At 37.7% G+C, this 23,633-nt stretch overlaps 1 protein-coding gene across 2 annotated transcripts; it reads right to left on the minus strand.

Moving 5' to 3' along the window:
- Nucleotides 1-1,641: 1,641 nt before the first annotated feature.
- Nucleotides 1,642-23,166, minus strand: MTF2 (metal response element binding transcription factor 2). 2 transcript variants are annotated; one of them, XM_054285781.1, is made up of 15 exons: nt 23,077-23,166; nt 13,851-14,049; nt 13,622-13,703; nt 12,258-12,353; nt 11,774-11,874; nt 11,295-11,443; nt 9,958-10,053; nt 9,060-9,128; nt 8,112-8,235; nt 4,777-4,844; nt 4,224-4,394; nt 3,479-3,587; nt 3,261-3,319; nt 3,023-3,127; nt 1,642-2,110 (listed from the first exon to the last, which is right to left on the minus strand). In XM_054285781.1, the coding sequence occupies exons 1-15, from the start codon at nt 23,079-23,081 to the stop codon at nt 1,756-1,758; spliced, it is 1,788 nt and encodes a 595-aa protein (XP_054141756.1). In that variant the 5' UTR covers nt 23,082-23,166; the 3' UTR covers nt 1,642-1,755. The 2 variants fall into 2 exon arrangements, with proteins under 2 accessions (XP_054141756.1, XP_054141757.1); XM_054285782.1 differs by lacking the exon at nt 23,077-23,166 and adding an exon at nt 22,673-22,728.
- Between the last annotated feature and the right edge of the window lie 467 nt (nt 23,167-23,633).

Consider the following 23,633-nt stretch of genomic DNA (forward strand, 5'->3'; position numbering starts at 1 on the left):
ATGAAGTTGCTGTGTTATCAAAATATTGCAGCTATAGGCAAGGCAACATTAAATTAATAGCTGAGGGTGTGAGAAAAAACCCACACATTTTAGTGAAGGTAAACAGAAGTGGAAGTTTTTAATTAGCATTTTTATAAAGCTAATATAACCCAGCCAGCCATAAGCCAAACACAGGATAAAAAGCTTTCTCTGCTTCCTTTGGCTATAAGGTAACAAAAAAAAAAATCAGGAAAAAAGTCACCTTTTCAAGATGTTCAAGATGAGCAGAAAAAGTCAAATAGCCAAGTAATGGAATAAATAAGTACTAACTCAGGCAGTACACTTTAAACCACTCTGTCATTTGTTAATGTTACATAATTTTATTTTGGTGGCAAACTGTAAGCATGTAAGAAAACTAACCTTATACAGTACAGTGAATAACCACCAAAGTAAAAATATTCTTCTGTTTACTCTTTGGCTAAAACCCCCTCAAAAAGTAGCAGACAAAGAAAAAATATCTAATACTGGCAAGAGACTTTGACTTTTTTTTTTTTTTTAAAGTAAAATAATCTTACCAATTTAAAACTTGGTACATTTTATAAACACAAAAGAGGTAATGTTGTAATAAAATCAGTAACGTTACTTCAAATGGCAACATTTGTTGACCCTGTGCAATAATACACTTAATTCATACTACATTTATCAAAATATGACTGTTCTACATGTATGTAGAAATCCTGCACGACTCCTGTCAACTTACTTTATAACTGGGACATGAAATTTACAATCAGAGTGCCACAAGAGCTTTCAAATTGTTATATCCAGTAGAAATAATTTCAAAATCTTCAGATCCTGCATTTTTTTTTTATTGGTTAATTCAAATGGAAAATAATGGAATGTAGAGCACATGACCATCATTGACTGCACCCACTGCCAGAACACGCTGCACTGGTTGGACACTTTTCCTTAGTACGTAAAAAGCAACAGCACCCAATAAGCCTGAGAAGAAATGCTGCTGTGTAAATACTGGCAACTATTCCTGAAAAAAGAATTATGGGATGTATTCTCAGAAGCTGACCGATCCCATAATTTGTATTGCATAGGTCACAATCACACATCTATATACACGCCAGGGCTGTGTGTGCATATACTCCTTGGTATAGGGCACACACACACGCACACACACTGAATATATTAAGAAGACAATGAAGTCTGGTCACAGAGCAATTTACAGGCTCAATATATTTTTTTTCTTTTTTTTTTTTTTTTACACTTTGTTTGAAAGAAAACTTCAGTATTTTACAGTCTTCAGTAGGCATTATATACACTGCACTTATGAAATCTAGAAAGTATTGAAATAGAAATACATTTCTGCAAACATTTGGGTAAGAAAACAAACCAAGATTTTTCAAATATTTGTGCTATCTACATAATATTTTCTCTAAATCACAATAACTGTATCCATGGAATGTTCTCTAGAAAATGTCATCTTTTTTTAAACACCATGCACATTTTTAAGCAATTGTAACCCAAAATATCCCAACCTAAAACAATCTAACAATGTTCAGATTAAAAAATTTAAGTCTCAGATCAGATTTTAAAAAGATAAGTCTTTATCACAAGAGCTGTAATGATAACAATTACACGTTAAGGCTAAACTGGTTTTGTTTTTTGTTTTTTTTAGAAACACATTTAAAGACCATTTCTCTCGTGGCTCTGCATTATGAGCTGTACTTACAGATGACAGTGCAGTGAACATAATGTTCAGTCCTACAGTCAGGATGCAGTTGCTCCTTCCCACTCCACCAGATACTGCACCTTTCCATCAAGTGTCACCCGACGAGCCAACACACGGTACTTTTCCCCACAAGCTATTCTACCTGCTGCACCAAAGTAACTAGTGATGGAGTTCTTCAGATGATTGAGCTGTAACTCCTGATCTGCTAAGTTGTTAAGTATCTCTGTATTGAGTTCATCATACTGGTAATCTTCCTTGCTCTCATCATCTTTGAGAATTTCTGAATTTTGAGTCTGGAGTGCTTTTCGTGGAAAGCGGCCTCTCCTCCTCAAATGTGGTATTGCAGCAGGCCAAGTTCTTCCTGTTCGAGTCCTTTTTCTCGAGTCAGATAAACTACTGAAAATAAAACCCCACAGCATTAACTCCAAGGGAATGCAGACAAACTATTGAAAATAAAACCCCACAGCATTAACTCCAAGGGAATGCAGACAAACTATTGAAAATAAAACCCCACAGCATTAACTCCAAGGGAATTCAACATGTATGCTGTATCATCAGTTATTTGCATGCCACTCATGTAATAACTTTTGTTGTTTTTTCACTCCAAAAATACTTATTGCCTACTGACAGGTAACTGTAAGTAAGACACTTACAGTTGCTAACAATTTCATAACTCTAATTAAACATGAGCTATTTGAAAATTAGTGTGTATCAACAGTGCACACAAAATGACTCATGACAGCACTCAATAGTATGAACCAGAAAGGGGAGACAAAATAGTAAAATCCACGTACGTCAATAAAAGAGAAACTTCTATTTGCTGAACTTGAGAGAGGGAAAAGTTTTTGCGTGAAGGAAGGTTGACTGCAGTTAATAATTTATTTATAAATTATGTGCCAGATTTTTTTCATACTCTATTGACTATAGAAAAATCACAGCATGCTTAGTATTTTATAACATGAACATATAAAACCTAAAAAACAACAAGCTGCTAAAATTAATTCAGAGTACATCAGTTCTATTGTGACCACTAATAAAAAACTAAACTCAGAAAATATTTGCAGTTTAATTCTTTTCAGTAAATGTCACTTAGCCACATATTTTATATCAAAAACAGTGGTTAGCAAGCACCAAAAATTCCTCAATCTCTGACTTGTAAACAGAACTATTAAAGACAAATTTTCACTCATCCTATTTCTTTGTGTTTCCCCATGCTATTTATAGCTCTACTCTGAGAAAGTTTTAGTACGATTAATACATTGCAAATCTTGATCTTCATAGCAGATAGAGTAACTGAGTAGTTACCTATAATGTCTGGAAATGTTAGATGAGGTAGTTTCTTTCATACTGGCAGCACCTGTGGATTCCACATCTGAGGTATTGGATGAATGTGCAGTTCCATCAGATTTCCTGTTTTGCAAGATAACAGGTTTGCCAGACAAAAAAATAATCTTACATTAAAAACTGAGCTGACATTTCAGCAGCAAACAGATAAATTACATGGTGTTACAATGTTTGATGGGAGGGATTTCTTTTAATTTACCCAACAGTGCATGGTAATTCCAAGGCTGGGTTCTCTATCACTGGAACTGGTTCATTATCCTAAGGGGGGGAAAAAAAAAAAGGCACTTAAATTTTTTTACTGATTTTATTTGCAAGCAAGGAGGGGAGAACATAAATTCATATTAACTTGTTATGTTTTTCTTCAACATTTATGATGCAGTTAGAAGGAAGGGAGGAAGGGGGAAGAAATATCCTTACCAGAGGAGATGACTCTGGAGTTTTGTGAATCATTTTTCTTGTATAGGGCCCGGGTGGACGACCTACTGATTTTTTTTTCCCCTTTCTTTCTATACCATTACTTAATTCCCTAGAAGAAAATTTGTATTTTATTCTGTATTACTGATGATAGTTTTCATTGAATACATGTTTTCCTTTGGCAATGAATAACAATGAGATGCTTATTTCTAAACATTGTATTAAATGAGGTGATTCTGGCAAATCAAAATTTGCAGGTACAAAGCTATATGGTTTTGTTTTATAGTAACATAACAGAGGCAATGTACTTCTAGGGACATTACTGATTCCCAAATGTTGAAGAGGAATGAACAAGTGTTAAATATCATTTATTCATATGACCACTCTTGGTGAAAAAGATGGCACATTTACCAATACATGTTACTATTTCCCAACATCCTTCCTACTGAGAATTCTAGTTAGATTATTGCTTAAGAGATCCAGTAAGGCAAAAGGTTTTGTTTCCCAAATGACAGCAAAGTTGGGATATTTTCTGTTGTTCTTACTGCTAAATTTAATGTTGATTTTTTAGAAGAATCCTAATAGAAATTTGTTCTAAGACCTTGTTCTCACAAATAACCTGCCTTTACAATTAATTTGGAAAAAAAAAAACATTCTACAAAGAAAAAGCCTTTTTTGTTGGCACCAAAAAATAACTAAAGTAGCCCAAATTAACCACAAGACAGCTAGAATGACTGGGTTATTTTACCTCACATCAGGGATTGGTTTAGATGACTTTCTGCCTTTAATTTTGAACTCATGTGAAGTTCCCTCTGGCTCTTTATCAGCCTTTAAAGCAGCATTCGGTGGCACAGGAGGAACTCGAATTCTCAAGCCAAATAAATGCTTCTTTTTCTTTATTTCTTTTCCAGACATAAACCTAGATGGATGTTAAACTAATTGTTAAAGTTCTGATACCAGGGAACTCAACTTTTACAACAGCATGGTACTTGCAAAACAAAATTATGCAAAGAGAATAGCCATTTAAATGCTACTTTATTCCCCTCTTTACCCCATTGCAATCCTCCTTCTCAAAAACAGAATGTGAAGTGGAAGGAGAACAGAAGTTAAAATGGTTCTTTTCTCTTGGTCTGGGTCACAATCAAAACAGCTATGTAATGTTATAGCTTGTAATAGAAACATTTTTTAAAACTTTAAGTGCTATCTACAGCCAGAGTGATTATCACATAGACTGAAGACTGCAACCTAAGTCAGATTAAACAGGCAAACAACATTTAAAACAACAAGTACCAATAACTTACATAGTCTTGTAATCATTTAATGCCTCCAGGACATGCTCATATCTTTCAGATTTTGGTGTGTCTGCCAGCTGTAAAGTATTAAGAAATCATTTAACCTATCAAATTCTTTAGTAATAGAAAGATCCCAGTTACTTTTAATCACTGTAACTATAGATTTGAATGTGAAGTACATTAAGGAAATATTAGCTGTGCATATTAACCATAATCCCATACATTTTGTGATTTACATCCACAGAATTAATGCCAGGATCAAGCCCAGGACATAGAATGAGTTTCACTTTTAAGAAGTACAAGAAAAATATCTCAAAAACCTTTTAGTACAGTGAGGGAACATAACACCAGATTGCTGTCCCATGCAATCCTAACAGGACTCCCAAGATCCCAACAACCTTCCAAGACTCCTAACAAAAAGTTTTCTGTATGTACTCCTAAATTAATTGAGATTGCAAACAGAGGATAAGTAAATAAACAAAATAACCTAATTATTTATTAGAATTATGGCAAAATCCTGCTATAGGACCCAATTCATATTTTTACTACTACTCAACTTGATACAAAAAAGAAAGAAAAACACTCAGAAAAATTATTAGAATTAAAAAAAACCAAACCAGTAGATGTATTTTCATGACCCTTTAGCTAAGACCCAGCCTAACCTCTCTCCTTACACCAAAGCCTGAACTAACTACTCCCTATCAAGCTTTCGAAACATGAAATTTTCTCTCTGAAAAATTGCATAAATAATTACAGAGAAAAACATAACAAGTATGGTGGTGACTATCACATGGACACAACATTTATGTAGCAGAAAGTAAAATTAGATTGCTTACATTTATATTTATCTACTTTTCAATTCAAGAACTACCATTGTTTCCAGTTGCCATGCCAAAACTTGTAAATTTATCTGTAATTATAGAGCTGTCAGCAGTTTATAAGCTTCACTATTAATATGAACACTAAAGACCAGACCATACAACATTTACAGCTCAAAGAAACTCAACAAAAAACTCAGGATCAGATAATTTTTAAATAATACAATCCTCACCAAACATGACAGAGAGAAAAGGTCAAAGAATTCAACATCCTAACAGCTAAAAATAAGTGAATAAATGTACTCATAAACCCCAACATTTTAACATAATTTTGAGCAAGACTGAAAGTCTACCTGACCACCAAAAGTAATGGAGGTGCTCAAGAGGTTTTAGCCAAAGAAAGTAACAACTTCTTTTCCATCTTCACCGTGTGCATTCTGTTCAATCCATTGCTATCTAGAGGTCTTGCAATGCTAGACTACAAAAAATTGCTACATATTTAATGCTTTCTAAATAACAACATGATAAAAATTACTGGCTTAGGAGTTCTGATAACCCCACCATTTACTACTGTCTTACCTACAGCTAAAAGCCTTTTCCTCTTACTCAAGTATAAATAGGTGGAGAAGAAAACTAAAATGTCATTTTTAACAGTGGCAATTTAAGGAGATCACAAAACCCCTAAAATTACTATATTGTACATGTTAATTATTTCTGTGACTAATTTCTGTTTCCCTCATTTCCCTAATTAACTAAAGTTAATCAGATTTTTCAAGCCAATTTTTGCCAACTTCATGAAAGGCATTTAAAATCTGTACAGAATAAGGTATTTAAATATCTTCAATACAGCTTGTATGAATTTATTCAAAATCTAGCCCTTAAAAAGTGTAACATTCAGACTTCAAATCAGTAGTTCCCCTGAAGACGTAGAAATATTAAAGAATTGAAAATACAAATTAAAGAAGTGAGTTTGTTTTGGATCTGCCCTTTCCTTCCTCCCCCTTCGTTACAGGATTTTCAGACTGAGCATGGATGGATTGGAAGCAGAAAGGAGAAGAGCACAGAGAGGAGCGCAGCCTTTCAACTTCTTCAAAATGGCTTATGTGCTCCAAGCCAATGACAGCTCCACCCTCCTCATCCACTGCTCTGACCAGCCAGTCCATGTGACATTATGTTAAATATAAGGAGTATTATGTTAAATGAACAAATCATTTTCTTCTACACTTCCCTCAATACTGAGAAAAACCAAATTCAAAATTAATACAGCTTACATACTTGTTAAGCTGTACAGTAAGATAGCTAAAAAATTAATTCTATTGAAAAAATGGTGTGAAAATTACATTTTGTGTAGCCTTTTTTAATTCAAAGCTCAAGACTTCATATGACAGATTTATTGATTCTGTATCACTTAGGTAAGAGATGCCATACATAGCAAAGTAAACCAGATATATATTCATGACTCTAATTTTTAGTAATGCTTTAGTGTTTGCTCAACATTCTATCAAACTATTGACACTGATAGTTTAAAATGCATCTCTTTAGACTATTTTCCATTATTTATGAAAAACAGTTACTTATCTCAACCAAGAACATACACTTGGTTCTCACATTGAGAGTGCTAATAAAAATGGACTACAGTTCTATGAATTTACTGAAGTATGGAAGTAGAATGTACTGATGAAAAATTTCAACCCATTATATGCCATATATTTAAAAAAACCTTCAAAAACCTAAACAATTTTCATGCACAAAAAAAAAAAAAAAGAGTACTTACTCTACTAGCAGTAGCCCACTTTGAACTTAAGTCAAATTTTTGCATCTAACCTCATATGAAGGAACCAAGATCAACACTGGTCCTCTTAGTTAAATATGAAGTCAATCTACTTGAGTAAATGGATTTTCTTTAATGCTAAGATAAATTCTCAGTAATCAAATAGCTGGGAAAATAACTAGTATAGTAATGAACTAAAATAAAAATGTCTTGACAAGTAGCTGAATCCAACTGCAAAAGAACCAAAAACAAACTGGATACAAACTGATCACCCCCACTGTAAGAATTAGGAAGGAAAGAAGAAATTTTTGAGTAGAATATTTAACACAAACAATGTGTTACACCTTAGAGACCCTGAACATGGTCTTCACATGCAATATACTCTGCCTTCAATTCTACACTTAGATTTTCAGGTCAGAGCACATGAAAATATCAATGTAATCAAAGAATCATGAAACTACAACAGAATGTAGATATGCAACAGAATAAACAGCTAAGTAATGGAAAGTCACCATGCAAGTAATTAGTTGCATAGATGACTTGAAGAAATTTTACAGTTTAGAAAAATATGCACCACTTAAAAAGCATTCTATTTCTGCAAGGAAATAAAAAATTATGTCATTACTTGGGATTATCAGATTTTAAAGTACTAAAGGATTTAACATCCAGAGTAAAACAGTTCACAGTTTGTCAACTTTCAGGACATATGTATGCACTGTGATTTAGAAACAAGAAAGGGTATTCTACTTACTTACCTCACCAGGATGCAATCTATCCCAGTTTTCATTAATGTAGGCCATAAGTTCAAGCTCCGAATCAAAATATTTCTTTTTATGAATAACACTTAGGTTGTAAAGGCATAGATGTGCTATATCTACCCTAGAATATTTGAATAAAAAAACCAGAGAAAACAAGTATTTTTCTTCCAAATGCTTTCCTTTGAAACAATTTAGTAGAAAAGATATTAGCATTATACAGGTGGAGGAACACAAAGCCCAACTTAAGACACTCAATCCAGACAACACTGTGAAGTCTCCTGCAATTTCTTTTCAAGTGTTTCCTTCTGTTTTGCATCTCACTTTCATTTCTGCCTCATGTCATTGTCATGATATTTTTTTAAGCTCCAAAACTGGTCTGGACCATGGGATATGTAAGTAAGTCTGAATTCATACTTGAATGTATCAGTTCTGAATTCATGCAAGTATTTTGGTGAATTAACATTTAACAAGGTAATTTCCACCATGTATCTGTTAGCACTAGGAATACATCCACTAAATTGGATATAATTTCTATTACAGACTAGTTCCATTAAGTCTATTCAAGGAAACTTTTATAAAATACATCAGGATGCGTGCTCTGGTGCCCACTATGTTTGGCTTATATAATACAGCAGGATCCTAAACCTGCAAGAAACACTTGATTTAGATATCACAATCTTCACACACACAACAAGTGAGTAGTTGCTTGTCACTGCACTGAATGATCCCAGGATTGAATCCCAAGAGCATGCAATCACAATATATCTCTACCCTTGCAGATAACTTTGAAAGAGATTTATCCCTGATTATACACACAGCAAGAAGGACTCAGGAAACAGCTCAAGCTAACAAGCAGACTTCCTTTTTAGCAAGGAGAACCAGAACATCAAAAAGAGAAGCAGAGCATGTATCCAACTCACTCGTTTTTTAAAAATTCATACTTACCATCTCAAGGGTAAACGTTTGAGGTATTCTGGTCCAGAACTGCAAACTGAGCAAATGAACGTATAAAACCTAAAAACACATACAAATGTATATGTACACGTGTCTGGGTGATGGGTGTTCATACACACAGTGTTTAAACACCCTGATCATGAAAATAATGAACGTTAAGCAAGCTAGAAACACAGCCATGTAGTATTTGTGAGTCCTTTTATTCTTTACTTTAGCAACTTCTGTAATCTGCACTGATACCTACTGGGCCAGATACAAGGTACTTTGATTTCATCCTGCTACCACTGCCTCACTCTGCCTGAGGAAGTCCCTCAACCTGTGACTGGACATTACCTGCTCTGTAATGTGCCCAGCACAAAAGTGCAAATATGCATTTTAAGGATCCATACATTCCTGGGTCCTAACTCAGTTCCTTCATACAAACATTCCAGAAAAACTCCCACATAAAATTATAACAAATAATGAATTAAATGCTCTTTGATTCTCTTCTCGTTTGCCTTTCACCTACTGCAAGTGCTCAAAGTTCCTCTTTAAAAGCACAGACCAGCACTTTTGTTTGTCTTTTTGTCCCAACTCCTCACACATGAACAGAGTTGCACCTATTGTATAAAGGATTGCCACACAAAGTAAAGGCAGTAACAGCTGCAATCCAACTCTCCATTTGTCACCTCTCCACCACCCACCACTGCATCCTGTTCAACTGAGATGAAGAACTGCATTTTCCTGGCACCCAAACATAGGCTATCTTGTGTATAAACTTCTACTCAAAACTCAAGCCCTTTTTGAAAAAAACTGTTGTGTTATGGATGCCCTAATAAAAGCTCATATGTGAGATTTCCCTCATATTTTAAATAAATACAACCAACAAAATACAGCTTAATTTTCTTACCTGTCACCAAAAAGCATTGGCTTTTGGAGGCACTGCACACAAGCCTCATGAAACCACTGTTTACATTTGCAGCACTGCAACATCTTTAGATACCAGCTTCAACAACAGAAAGAGACACAAGATGTGTTTAAAAAGTTACTGAAAATTGTTTCTTCATTATAATTAAATTAAATAGAAGAGATCTTGTGACCCAAACTGATTTGCACAGTTTATAAAACAGTCATCTCTATGGATATTTCAGTAACATTTAGTTCCATAATGAATTACTGGGAAAGACAGAGAGGAATAATAAAAGATAGCCTAGTAAAAGAATTAATTAAATTATTAAATTAAGAAAAAAACCATTTCATTTACTCTGACATCCACCTTTTAATTCTCAGTAAGAATTAAGGAACTCCATATAAGCTCCTTCTGAAACACTAGATTTAGCTTCCATGTTACTTTCTAAAGCACAACACAACTCTGCATTAAGTCACAAACATTTGTTCTGGGGATCCAACTACTTGAATCCCCAAAAGAAACCTCATAGTTTACACCTTTTACTTTTTCAGCTTCTCCCTTGAGAAAGGGAACCATGCAAAGCTGACAGCCACGTTTGTTCAAGTCTCAAACCAGAGCTCTGTCCTGTGTGTATACCCTCAAAAACTTTGCTTTTTGTGGGACTCTTTACTTGCCTTGACCTCAAATCTACAATGCTATCTTATTCTTTCACTCATTCATGCAGACACCAGAGTACTCATCTCTACCTGCTTAAGAAGTCCTGGTTTTGCCTTTCTTGTAAAAAAGAACCAGCAGACGACTCTGTAATGCCATAAGAGGGGAAAAAAAAAATATTTCCCCTGCCAGTCACTGAAAATCAGGATATGACATTATGGTAGAATCAGAGAGCTGTCTATTCCAACAAAATTTAATAAACTAATTTCTAGGTACATTTATTTTTGTGACTTATGACAGAGCTGAGTTAACATCTGAAAAATTCTACCTAGAATTGCGAGATGATCAACAAACAATTTCATCCAGACTCAACACATCAAAAGTAGCAAGACAAAAAAATTTCTTGCTCATTACAGAATGTAGTGTGATGATCTGTGATGGCCACATGACAATTAAAACAAACCAAAATATTTCACGGGAGAAGAAAAGAAATGAATATATTTCCTACTGTGAGACACTTCACAAATGCACAGAGAATTCAAAATCCCACTTTGCATCCAGCTTCTGATATGTACACACAACAGCAACAAAAACTAATGAGTTCACAAGGAAGTCTAGAAGAAAAGAGTCCAAGTTTGGAGCTGCAGTAGAGAAAAGTTCTTACATATTATCCATTTACTTACTCTCCAGGTCCTCCACAATAGCAGTAGCACTGCTGGACGTTGGTTTTATGACCTGCATCCCACTCAAGGTCTGTTGCATTATATGGTAACGTTTGTTTCATGACTTGCAGTGCTTTGGCATTTGGTCCTTTCTTAAGTGCACCACCTCTCTGGGCCAGAACAGATACAGTAGTTTACAAAAACCAGTCATTTATAGCTAAAATTTTCAAAGTTTTTCATTTGATTGTAGAAAGGTTTTCATAATTTTCAAGTCAAATATTTTCAGGTGTGTTTATGTTTTTATACTAGCATGTTTGTTTAGGAGTGTAATATTGTCAATTTCTAAAACAGCATTACTTCTCAACATACAAAATTTGAGTTCAGATCAAAGATAAAAAAGAAATCACTGAAAATATGCCATTTCTTTTTCTCGTTTCAATTTCAAAAACAAAGATGCATGCAATATGAAATGTATGAACATTTTTTTCCTAGAAACACACCTTTGTTGTTGTTGCAAATACACACTGTCGACAGAGCCATTTATCATCTGAATCAATCACGCTGGAATCAATATTTGGTGTGTGACACAGCTGATGGTAACCTGGATGAAAAATGATCAGGAAACTGTTATTAAAATGACAAAAGCTTACACAGAATTAACTGTGTTGCCAGAAGCACATAACTTAATGCAACTATCAGGCGTTATCCACAATTAAGTGCCAAAAACGTGAACAAAAAGATTGGTAACACATTCAAAATGGTCTTTTAAATTTTCTTAGTAGAAAAAAATAATCTTGACTTACAGAACAGGTGTTAGTCACTTTAACATGGATTATCATCTTTCACTGAGCTGTTAATAGCCACTAAGGGCTACAAAATTTAAGATCAGTTGAGCAGTCAGTCATAGCCGGGCAAATATCCTCCTTTGTGAAACAAATCAAAACACCTTTTAAAATGCAGTAAATAGAAAAAAAATCGAGTTACCTTGCCCACATTTATCACATATAACCATTTCATTTGGTGCTTCTGAATACTCTTCCTGACATATTGTACAGACCATTTCCCCACTCTCAGTGGCTCCTAGACAAAGATGAGATTGTGATTTTTTTCAGATTATATCTGCAGTTGAAACACAGTTAGCACATGTACAGCCTTCAGCATAATTTCACTTACAGATGCATGCATTGTAGAAACATACTGTTACAGTGACAAACTTCTTAATAAGAAGATATTCAGACATTTTGTACAGACTGTGTTATAAATATTTATATCACAGCTTATTTTTATAAGCTATCAGATATCTATAGGCTTTGTATTGCCTACTGACTATGCAGTCCATGGTTCCTCAACATCAACAATAAAAATCCAGTAACTGAATAAAGAATGCAAATTTAGGCTAAAAATACCTAAAAATAAATACTATCTGAGTTGGAAGAGACCCATAAGGGTCATCAACTTGAAATTTTCCTCATACTCATTTATTAAATTTTGATAGTTAGGATAAATGAGTCAGACTATAAACTAGTATTACACAGTAGAACAGCATTTTTTGCAAGCTTAAAGAAATAAAGCAGTTGATTTTTTGCTATTACAATACAAAGCTTTTCCTTTAAGTAGACATCAAGAATCTTAAACATCAAGAATCAACAAGAACCAGAGCAGATTTCCATTGTGTTTGTACAACGAGGAAACTGTAACTGATTTTCAGAAGAAATTATCATCTATGCTTCATTAGCATTAGGTTATAAAAACATTAACTACTATGGAAATGTCTGAAAACCAGTAAGGTATTATATGATGGGTGCCTCACTTGATAACGACACATTTCTTTATATCACATGAATACTCCAAAACCTGTAATGGTTTCTCATGTGCAACAGTTATGGTGATCCTTTTAAGTGTCCAAACTCTGCTCAAACATAAGATTCACCAAGCTTTCGTTTCTTTCCATATTCTGTCATTTCAACTGAAAACAGTACAAAGAACATAAACTTGGTGTAAATTAGGGCCTGGAATTTTCTGTTAGGGCAGAGAATTAATCCACCCCCACCCAAACAAACTCAAATGTGATTATTTTTAGAAGTGATTATTTTTAGATTATTTTTAGAAGATTGGTTTTTTTCTCCACCTCACTCATGTGAAAACAGACAAACAAAAGCCCAAAACAGTAACTTCAATGACAGTAGTTTGAAATTATTTTTTTTCTTATTTAATTTTTGTTCCTGGTTCACATTAAATTATATCACTCTTTAGAATAAAAGAATATTATATAATAATCTTTTTTAACAGATACCAGTAATCTAAACAAATAGAACACCAAACAATGACTACTTCATGGAAGTTCTTGCCTGTTTGTATGTCCTTCCAGAGAACCCAGGATTTGGAACTGTCTTCAAATATAACGAAGCAGTTCTGTTTCAGTTTGTTTATCTGAAAGACAGAAATACAGTGGAAGCCATGAGTAAAAGCACCAAACAGAAGAATGTATTTAATAGTATATAAGCGAGCCAATAATACTGCACTTTTCAATGGTATGCGACACTTTAAGACTCCAGTGAAGTTAAAAAATGTGATTACCTTTTTGATAGTTCCAAGATAAAACAAGCCATCTGACCATCTAGCTAGGACATCCTGACCTTCCTCAAATTTACAAAGTGGCTTTTTGGCTTTCTGTCCATCATGGACCGACTGCTTGGCCAGAGACGCTGAGCTCTTGTGGCTGCGACGTGAAGGAGAGCGCTTCTGGACCAGTGAATTTCCCGCCGCCGCGGAGTCTCTGAGGGGGCAAGCAGGAGAGCAGGTAACCACGACTGGCTTAAGGGAACCACTGGAAATACCAGCACAACTCCAGGCAGCAAGAGACCTGCTTGTCTTTTGTAACTTCACACATCTTTAGTAGCAGTGCCTCTGCTACTAAGTAAGTGTACAATTTCTGAAAGGAACAAGTTCATAAAAGAGAAGTGTTCTAGGAAATCAACAAATGTAAATGAGGATGGGGCTGCTCATCCCCAGCTGAGAGACTCTTCATAAAATCACCAGAAGCATTGAAAAACACATCAAAAACATTCAATACAGGATTACTTATACAAAACTCAAATCACTGCCAGTTTTCTAAAATTCCAAGGAAGCTAAAAAGATGCCAATTCTAACTGCATTACCTTGGTTGGGAGAGAACAGCTTGAGCATTATGCTGGCTCAAGGTACACTGAGGTAACTCCAACACAGAACCATGCAATGCCACTAAGCATTGCTGTAGAGCTTTCCAGCACAGGAAGAATTTCTACATGTGGAATTTCTTATGTAAAATCAATTTTCCTTGTTATTTTCCACCCTTACTCTAACAGAGAGGAAAGAAAAACAACAAATCATGCAACCTTTCTTCATATATGAAACCCAAAATTGTAAGTTATTTGTATCAATAAGCATTTTTGCTCATACATTCCACAACATATAGTCCATCTGCATGTAAGTGTGGATATGCTTTTATGTCAGACTAGCTGTCAGACACTACACTTCAATTAAAGCAGGAAAATAGATAAAATTATAAAACAGGACCACATATTATTGCACAAGGCAGAATATCACAAGTAATACTCAGAATTTGAGACTATGTAATACAGTTACCATTTCTGTATCCAAATATATTTTCTCTAGAAACTGCAGGTAGGTGTAACTAGGATGTAAACACAGTTAGGGAGCAGGGAATGAAACAGGATACAGTCAATTGAAGAGCAGTTTCTCCTCACTCAAGATATCTTAGGTACATTATCAGCACCAGAAACATTTGAATTAATCTCAAAGCAGAGACAAAAGCAGTAAACTAATTAGTGCCACATATAGTTTGAGAATTGCTATACAGATATTTGAGAAGTTGCTCTACAGCTTCAAGGAGAAAGGAATCGTCTCTCTAAAGAGTTTACTACTCACAATATGACAATAAAACTGGAAAGGTAATGGCTTCAAATACCACACTAAACTGTTTAAACCAAGGTTAGGCACAAGAAAATCAGCTGCTTTAAGCATATTTATAATCTATGTGACATTTAACAGTAACATGACAGTAAGAGCAGCTATAATGAGCCTCTGGTATCCTCATGCACAACTGGGTCACCACTTTAAGTCCTGCTTGATCCCAAACACAAAAATATTCAGATGGGTGACCAGGGAAGACCAGAGGACCAAAAAAATCCTTTGGCTTGTTTCACAGCTGACACCTTATCACTTCATCTGACATCCTTCATCCTTGCATCAGAAAATTAAACTGTCTTTTCCATCTTCTCTCTTCATGGTGCAAGTAACAATGTTCAGACCCAACACCCTGCCAGATTTCCCAGATAAAGAATCTTACCAATTCTGCTGCTTCTTACACAAAAGCTGATTCAAGTTACTGCTACTTTTCCTCAGCTCTACTCTAAACCTCTGACAAATGAGACAGGACACACGCAGCATTCAAAATCGGTTTACCATAGCAGAGTGGCAGCCCAGGACACTTCTTGCTTTCTTGGCACTAACATCTGGTTTACAACCAGTTTGACAGAACTCCCCTCAGAGAGGTTCAAAGACTTTCTTTCAAAAGTTTTTCTGGGGTTTAAGACCCTAGGAAAAGCTAGGTTAGCCTAGCTAGGCTAGCCTAGAAATAGGTAGCTGTTCCTGCTACAAGTCAGGAAAGTTTATTCTTCTTTTCCAGTACTTGAAGAAATGCGTGAAAGATCTTGTACCAAATACACAAAAAGACACAAATTCATTTACCATAAACAGTACAGATTGTCACTTTAAAAACAACTGTGAGCTTTATTTTTAAAAAAGTCTTCAAAAGCATTCTTTTAAGTACAAAAGTTTGGCTTATAACACCACTGAAGCACAACAAAAAAAAAGTGCATCATTTATTGACACAAAACACTTAAATGAATCTATACATTCACTTATACAACAACATAAATACACAATAGCAGCTTCAGCCCCTGAAGAACCTTGATAGCCAGCAAAGATGTGAGCCAATAAAGCAGGCACTTCTCCATTGTCCACACTGCTCTCTTTGTGAGTGATGGCAGTGCTGAAGTGACAACTGAACAGTTCATGAAGCAGCTCCTGCTGTGGCACTTCATGGTTTATCTCACACACTGAAAATAGGGTTACTTATTACAATAGGCTGACAGTAACTAAACAGTTGCTTGCCACATGGATAGGAAGTTTCTCTCCAGGGAAACACTCCCTCAGTGATTTTGACTGCAACTAAGTAGGAAGCCAACTGTTTTAACAAGTTGACTTTAATGAATAGGACATAAGTTACTTAAAGTAGGTGTCTCTGAAGTATCTTCCAGAACCACTGCACAAGAAATGCAGTGCAGACCAGTGTAAAAGCCACATGCATAAAATGTTACTAACTTGCCCATCTGCCTTGTCACAGCTCTAACCGCTGTAGTGGAATGCCAAAAAGTCACACCTACCATTAAAATAAAACTTTTGTTGGAAGTTCAAATGCGAACTGAATTTTAAAATTGGCAAGCAAGAAGGTTAAAGTTCCACATTTTCCAGCAACTTGCTTTCCAGTCTTCCTTAAAGTTAGCTTCATGGCACCTTCCTAACATATACTATGGTTAGTAACCTTGAAATAACAATTTCCCCACCATCTTAAACACTTCTCTCCAAGAACTTATAATTGCACAATATCCATCAGATGCACTGTTTTCCAAAAAAATCTCATACAATATAAAGATCAACATTATCTCATTTAACTTTCACAACCAAGCTACACTGTATGTCAAACAGTATGTATGGCTTTACATCTAATGCTCAATGTTAAGGATGTTGTGCTGTATTTTATTCTAGCACTTAAAATGCAAAACAAAAAAAAAGTATTCATATACCCATACAATCTTTCAGAAGTCACTGGTGGCAGTCAGTAAAATGTGTCTGCACACTGATATACATTTGAAAATAGAAATGCACTTCCACCTTTTCTTGAGAAGTTGATGTCAAAGTACTGAAAATGCTCACTGATTTTCACCTCTGAGTCTAGACCATAGCCACAGATATTCTCAGGTAAGACAGGCAGATACCTTCGATTCATCTACTAAACAAATTAGTTTATAATGCATTGCAGAAGCAGGACATTAATTGTTATTGTCAACAGGAACGGCAAATTTCCTCCCAAAGTCAACTACCCATATCAGTCTGATTTATGAACCATAAGCAGTTACTGCACCTGGCATTGTATTTATCAAAATTAGATTGGTTAGTTTTAACTCACTTGTAACTCTAATCTCTTTATCAGTAGTTAGAAAATTTTGGTATTCATTTGGTACCTCTACAGCTATCCTACAGAAAGAAGAAGTGGAAAAGCTGGGGGAAAAATATGTGAAGAGGCTGGAAGATTCAAAAGACTGAGCATTCTTGTTTCCAAGTGTCTTTCTTAAAATCATTCATATTCCTGTACTCCTTCAGTCTCAACAACTGCTGTGAAAAAACTTCTGTTAAGAAAAACTCCCTTGACGGGAGGTTGGTTTTTTTTTTTTCCCCAGCCATCTCAGCTCACTGATCTGTTTAACAGAACTGTTTGTAAGCACAACTGAATAAATGCAAACAAGCAACTTGGGACACCAACTCCCTCAGCTGGCACTGCCAGACTGCATGACTGAACCAGTCAGGTGCACTAACAATCCATACAATTTCAGGAAACTTTTCGAGAAGAGCAGCCTGATTGATAAATGCTGCAACAGTAACAGATGACAGCTATCCTATAAGCACAGATAGTTTTTGGAAGCATTAAAGATACTAAGTTTTAACAACAAAGTGCTCAAAGAACATTAAAAAAAATTTTAATCCAATGAGAAAACTCCAAGTGGGACAAATAGCTCATTTATTCCTAGTAAATAAAAATCACAGTGAACTTTAAAGACTTGTCAGAAGACAACTCAGAAATCACACACAGAGCATTGTACTAAGATAGCCCACAGAGCTTTAGGATCTACCTCAAAACTGGAAATGTGGTATCCCACAGGAAAGGAAAATACAGTGAAAGACCTTATGACAAGGAGAGATAATCACTTCAGATTCTGGAAGTATGATGTTACTGCTGATTAACTGCAATTTTTTTTGGTCTGAAGTTGCAAACTAGCCCTTTATTACCCTTTATTAGAGAAAAATGGAGAAGACGTAAGATGCTGTAAAATACCAGCAGTCTTCTCTCCTTAAAACAGGAGTTAACATTCACATGGAATGAGGGGAATGGAGGTGTAGCAAGGATAGAACACACAAAACTCATGGCAGTTTCACACATGGCTTATCCAATACAGCAGCTTGCTCCCTTCCCAGCAGCTCTGGAATAACAAGCTGGCTTCTCCATCAACTTCCTGTTCAGTCTTCTTTCCCTTAATATGAATTCACTGACTGATATTTAAAACAAATTGAAGTACCTCACAGAGAGATCTGCTGACTAAACAAGCCAGGTACACAAGTGCTCACAGCTAGAAGACAGCAAAAAAGGGAAATTAATCTTGTCTGAGAGTAATAATCATAGCCTGTTTACCCAGCTCCACATAACCAAGCTCAAGCCATGTTTCCAACATTGCCTGTGACCTGATGTGGTACCTACATTAACAGCTGGAGAAATGTTGGATCCTGGCCACATTTCTCCCTTTCAGCCTCCCCACTATTTATGAGGTCTCATGCCAAGCACTATCTGTTCATTGTGGCAAACATACTCTCCTCCCCCAGATAAGATTCTGCTGGGCCAAGAAGACAGTCAAAATTAACAGGATGACAAGTCAAACTTAGGATAACTTCCTCCACCCCAACCCAGGTCCAAACCTCAGATCAGGTTGATTCAACAGGTAACAAAAAAGAAAAAAAATCACTTTGCTTTTCATAATACCAATGTTATTGCAACAGTCACTTTCCAATTACACATAAACAGGCTATTATTATTAGTACATTGCCATTAACTTTTATTAAGAAAGGATCAAGTATAAATTGAGATTATAGTCTCTCCCTTACACTACTTCATAGACTGAAATGAATATTGCTTTTCCAATGTGCTGTATCATACATCATCTACAAAACACACTTGAAGCTCCTTATCTTTGCACTGTTTTGCATGCTGGTACAATCAGAAGCCAACTGCACCAAAGAAAGGCAAGGGGACTATAATCCAGGCATCCCTCATCTAGAAAAGCAGAGAGCAATGACTGGTGGATAAGAAATACATTACCAAAATGACTTTCAGTTTTAAGTGTTGTTTAGGATAATATAATAATTCAGGGTAGAAAGGCTCTCAGGAATTCTCTAGTCCCGCTCAGCACAGCATCAGCCATGAGGCCAAACCAGGTGGCCACAAAAGCACCCTGTGCCTCTGTTTCACTGCTGAGCTGCCACCCTGGAGAGGGGATGTTTCCTCTCCCATCACAATCTCTCTTATCCCAATGTAGGCATGTTACCTCTCATCCTCCTGCCAAGGACTGCTGTGAAGAGACCAACTGGATCACACTGATTTTCCCACAGGAGCTGGAAGGCTCCTGTTACACCCCCCTGAAGCTGAATGAACCTGGTTCCCTAAGCCTCCTGTCACAGAGCAAGTGCTGCAGTCCCTGACTGTCCTGGTGGCCCTACACCAAACTCCTCTAGCTTGAGGTCTCTTGCAGTGGTAGCACCCAAACACAGCATTCTGCTGAGATGCTGTCTAATGATTTTGCATAGAAAGCAATAATCATTTCCCCTCAGACTTCTGTTCTTATAGCCCAGGATACCACTTGCCTTAGCTCACAGGACACTGCTGGCTGGTATTCTGCTCTCTGTCTGTCAGATCCCCAGACAATCCTGCAAAAGTGACTCCCAGCCAACCTTAGCCTGGGCTTCCTTCTTCATTTGTGAGTTTTTAAAATAGATCCATGCTTTCAAAAGCATATACATCACATTAAGTGACAAAAGTAATAAATTTTGCTTCTAAGAAATAAAAAACTGGTAATAAAAACTAAGTGAGGCCCTGCAACTTATTAATCTGATTAGCAGTTATGTCTATGAATCTGCTGCACATCAGAAAGAAGTTCAGGCAGAAGACTGAAGGAAAGTGACTGTTGGTGACACAAAACTTCAGCATCTAGATAGAATACTTTGGTTTTGCCCTCTGACCCTGTGAAATACGACTGTCCTTAATAACATTGATGCATACTGTTAAAAAGAGGTGGTCACTAGCATAAGTGTGCCCCCATGTTCATAATACTACAGTCATTTGTGATTTTATTTTTGCTCACATTCTCCCTCAAGAAATCTTAAATAACTAGAAGTGTTTTAAATCTCTTTGATATAAATAGTGAAAGGATTAGAGTTGAAAAGATCATTACAGAATAACACATTCAGTATGTAGGGAAGAAAGGGCAGTCATGTACTGCAAGAGCCATTTGTCTGGGGTTGATCATGTGTTTGCACATGAAGGTACAGGGAGAAAACAATGGTACTGGGTCACAAGACACCTTTTCCAACCATAATTCCCCTTAATTGTATCCTCAGCACCCCTATGAATGCAGCAACTGCTTTTTGGGTTTCTACATTATCCAAATCCAGTATACACAGCAACAGACCTAAGGGAGTGTGAGCATGCACCCCAGCAATGAAAGAAATAAAAGACAACATTCTACCTTGCTCTGAAGTGGGGAAGGAAAAGCATTTCAGAGGTGACCAAAATCCCATAACAATAAGTTTTCTTCTTTAAGGTTAGTCTGCAAGAACTCCAACCTCCATAAGCATTCCACAGAATTTAAACAATAATCAGATCTAAGATGTAAGTAAGTTAGGATACCCTGGAAGATATTTAGTTAATGAAGTATTTCCAGACTGATCAGGAGTGCCCTCATCATTAGCTCTCCTTCTCTCAAGGAAAGTTAAGCATCTTGATTTCACTCCTCCATGGAGATTATCCCTCCAGCCATACCTGTGGTTTCATAATTCTTCTCCTGTTGTGTTTTGCTCAGACACACTTCCCCTCCATTTCCGGCAAGGAAGGCCTGTGAAGAAGGTGAAACCAACTCTGCAGCAGGGCCAGCGGCCGCTCGCACAGAAACGCAGCCAGGTCACAACTAACGCAAGGTCCATGCTGGCCTCCAGTCACTCCCGGAGCCTCCTTCCCACAACTCACATGAGGAGCACAAAAGGTGCTTCAGTGCCTCTACATTAATTCACACCCATCTCCAGGGAATACTGAAGTCCACTGTCTACTAGGAAATTAACTGGAACTTATTTGTTACAGCTGCTCTTCTCATAAATTTTACTTGATCTCCTGGTGCAGGGAAGGACAAACATAACTTCATACTAACTATCAATACATGTCTCTTTCAACTATTAAAAAAATATATATACCCTGCTGACTAGCCATATTAAGTCATATGAGAAGCATCTACATCTGATTTTAAATTCTTTCCAGAACAGAAAAGGCAAGTTGTTGGGAAGACACACACCTTTACTTGAAAAAATAAGGGTTAACTGTGGAAAACATTACTACATTATATTCTCAGCACAGATCCACATTTCACAGCTTGCAGCCCCTTGCAAAGATTCTTCTGATTTTCACTACATTATGCATTTCCTTTCATATGTTCAATCTTTTTTTCCCTTATTCTCCTTTAAATGAAAAGCTATGAAGTCATTAACCTGTATTCTAATAAGACAGAAATGAAACATTTTCACCTTCTCTCTTAATCCCAAATGTTTTCAAATTAAATGCAATTTGAGCTCTCAAAAAAAGGGACAAACATTACCAGGTTAACTTTTACCAACCTGATTACAGATCAAAAGAAAAAGAAACAAGAGGGAAACTTTTTGTTACTATCCCACAGTTTTGGCAGTTTGAGTGTATATCATTGATCACATTCCCTTAAACTAAGTCAGGAGAAAACCATGTCATTTTCCATTGCTACGCTTGACCTTTTAAAGTTATGATAAGCTGGGCCTATCACAAATTCCAGAAACAACCATAATGCTACCCTGCTTTCCTGGCAGAGCCTTTCATTTAATTATGCAGGCCCTCTACTTCTAATAGCACTCTGATCCTTTATGGATGAGCGACAAGCCCTCGTATTTCAACACCAATATCAGCGTCCAGAGCATCCAGCACAGACCCATATTGTTCTCTTTCACTGGAAGAGGTATCAGCCCATTCTTTCCACAGAATTCAATACCAAAAAAAGGAAAATCCATTACTGCATATCCTTTCAGCCAGCAACAGTTATCACATTTAAGTGGACTAAAAGCCTGCTGTGCATATTCAAATCGTCAAGCCTGACAGAAATTAAGAGATGAGGCACTTTAAAAAAAAAAACAAAAAAAGAAAACAAAGCCACACAAAAAAACCAGAACAAACAAACAAAAAGAAAATCCCCAAATACAAAGTTACCAACGAAAACCACTACCTCTTTGTGCTGTTCCCTTCGCACTCGAGCAAACGCAGCCTACTCGGACAATATCCTTGAAGGAGAAGATGGAAATACAGCTGGCGCGAGGCTGCGGGCACCTCAGCGCTGCAGCCCCCGGCCCCGCCGACCGGCCCGCTGCCTCCCTCCCTTTGTTTTGGTCACCGAGGAGCACCGCTGACCCCTCACATTCGCCTGCCAGCGGCCGCTCGCAGGGAGCTCCCTCCCCCTCGCTCCCTTGCTCTCTCTCTCCCAGGCCTCGGGCTCCCCGCGCCGAAGCGGGCCCCTGGCCGCGTTCCCCGCCGCGCCGCCGGGATGCGGCACCGCCGGCCGGGGCTGCGGGGATCGCGCTCCCCCCACCGCGCGGGCCCGGCCCGGCCGGCCCTCCCCCCCCCCACCCTCACCTCATTCGGTCTCTCCAGTGGTGCCAACCGCCTCATACAGGGAAATCGGCGAGCTCGGGAGCCTCCCTCGGCGGCGCGGCGCGGTGCGGCCGGGCGCTCGGTGCGCAGCGGGCCCCCGGGCGCGGAGCCGAGGCGGAAGGCGGCGAGGGACGGTCAGACCCGCCTCACGGGCAAGCCAGCCCCAGCGCAGCCCCTCGCCATTTTTGTTTCCCGCGGAGGAGGCGCTGGTGCATTCTGGGAGCACAAAGGGCCGCGGCCCCGCCCCGGCGGCCCCGCCTGCGCCGGCAGCGCCGGGGGCGGGCGCGGGGGCGCCGCGGCGGAAGGACACGGGCGCAGCCGAGCCTTGGCCGCCGGTGAACAAAGAGGGACTACTTTAGGCGTGCGCGCCCGGAGCGGATCTGTGCGCGCCGCCGGGGCTCGCTGTGGCTGGGGCGCTCATTGTTCCCGCCGCACCTGAGGGGATGTGGCGGGGTCCGGGCTCCGCCGCTCCGCAGAACCCCCGGCCGGGCTCGGGGAAAAGCTTCCCGCCGTGGCGGTGTCGGTCCTGCCGTGCGGAA

Source organism: Melozone crissalis, unplaced genomic scaffold (genome assembly GCF_028551555.1).
Source record: "Melozone crissalis strain CALT ecotype California unplaced genomic scaffold, PUWL_Pcris_2 ptg000045l_1, whole genome shotgun sequence".
Taxonomy (NCBI): domain Eukaryota; kingdom Metazoa; phylum Chordata; class Aves; order Passeriformes; family Passerellidae; genus Melozone; species Melozone crissalis.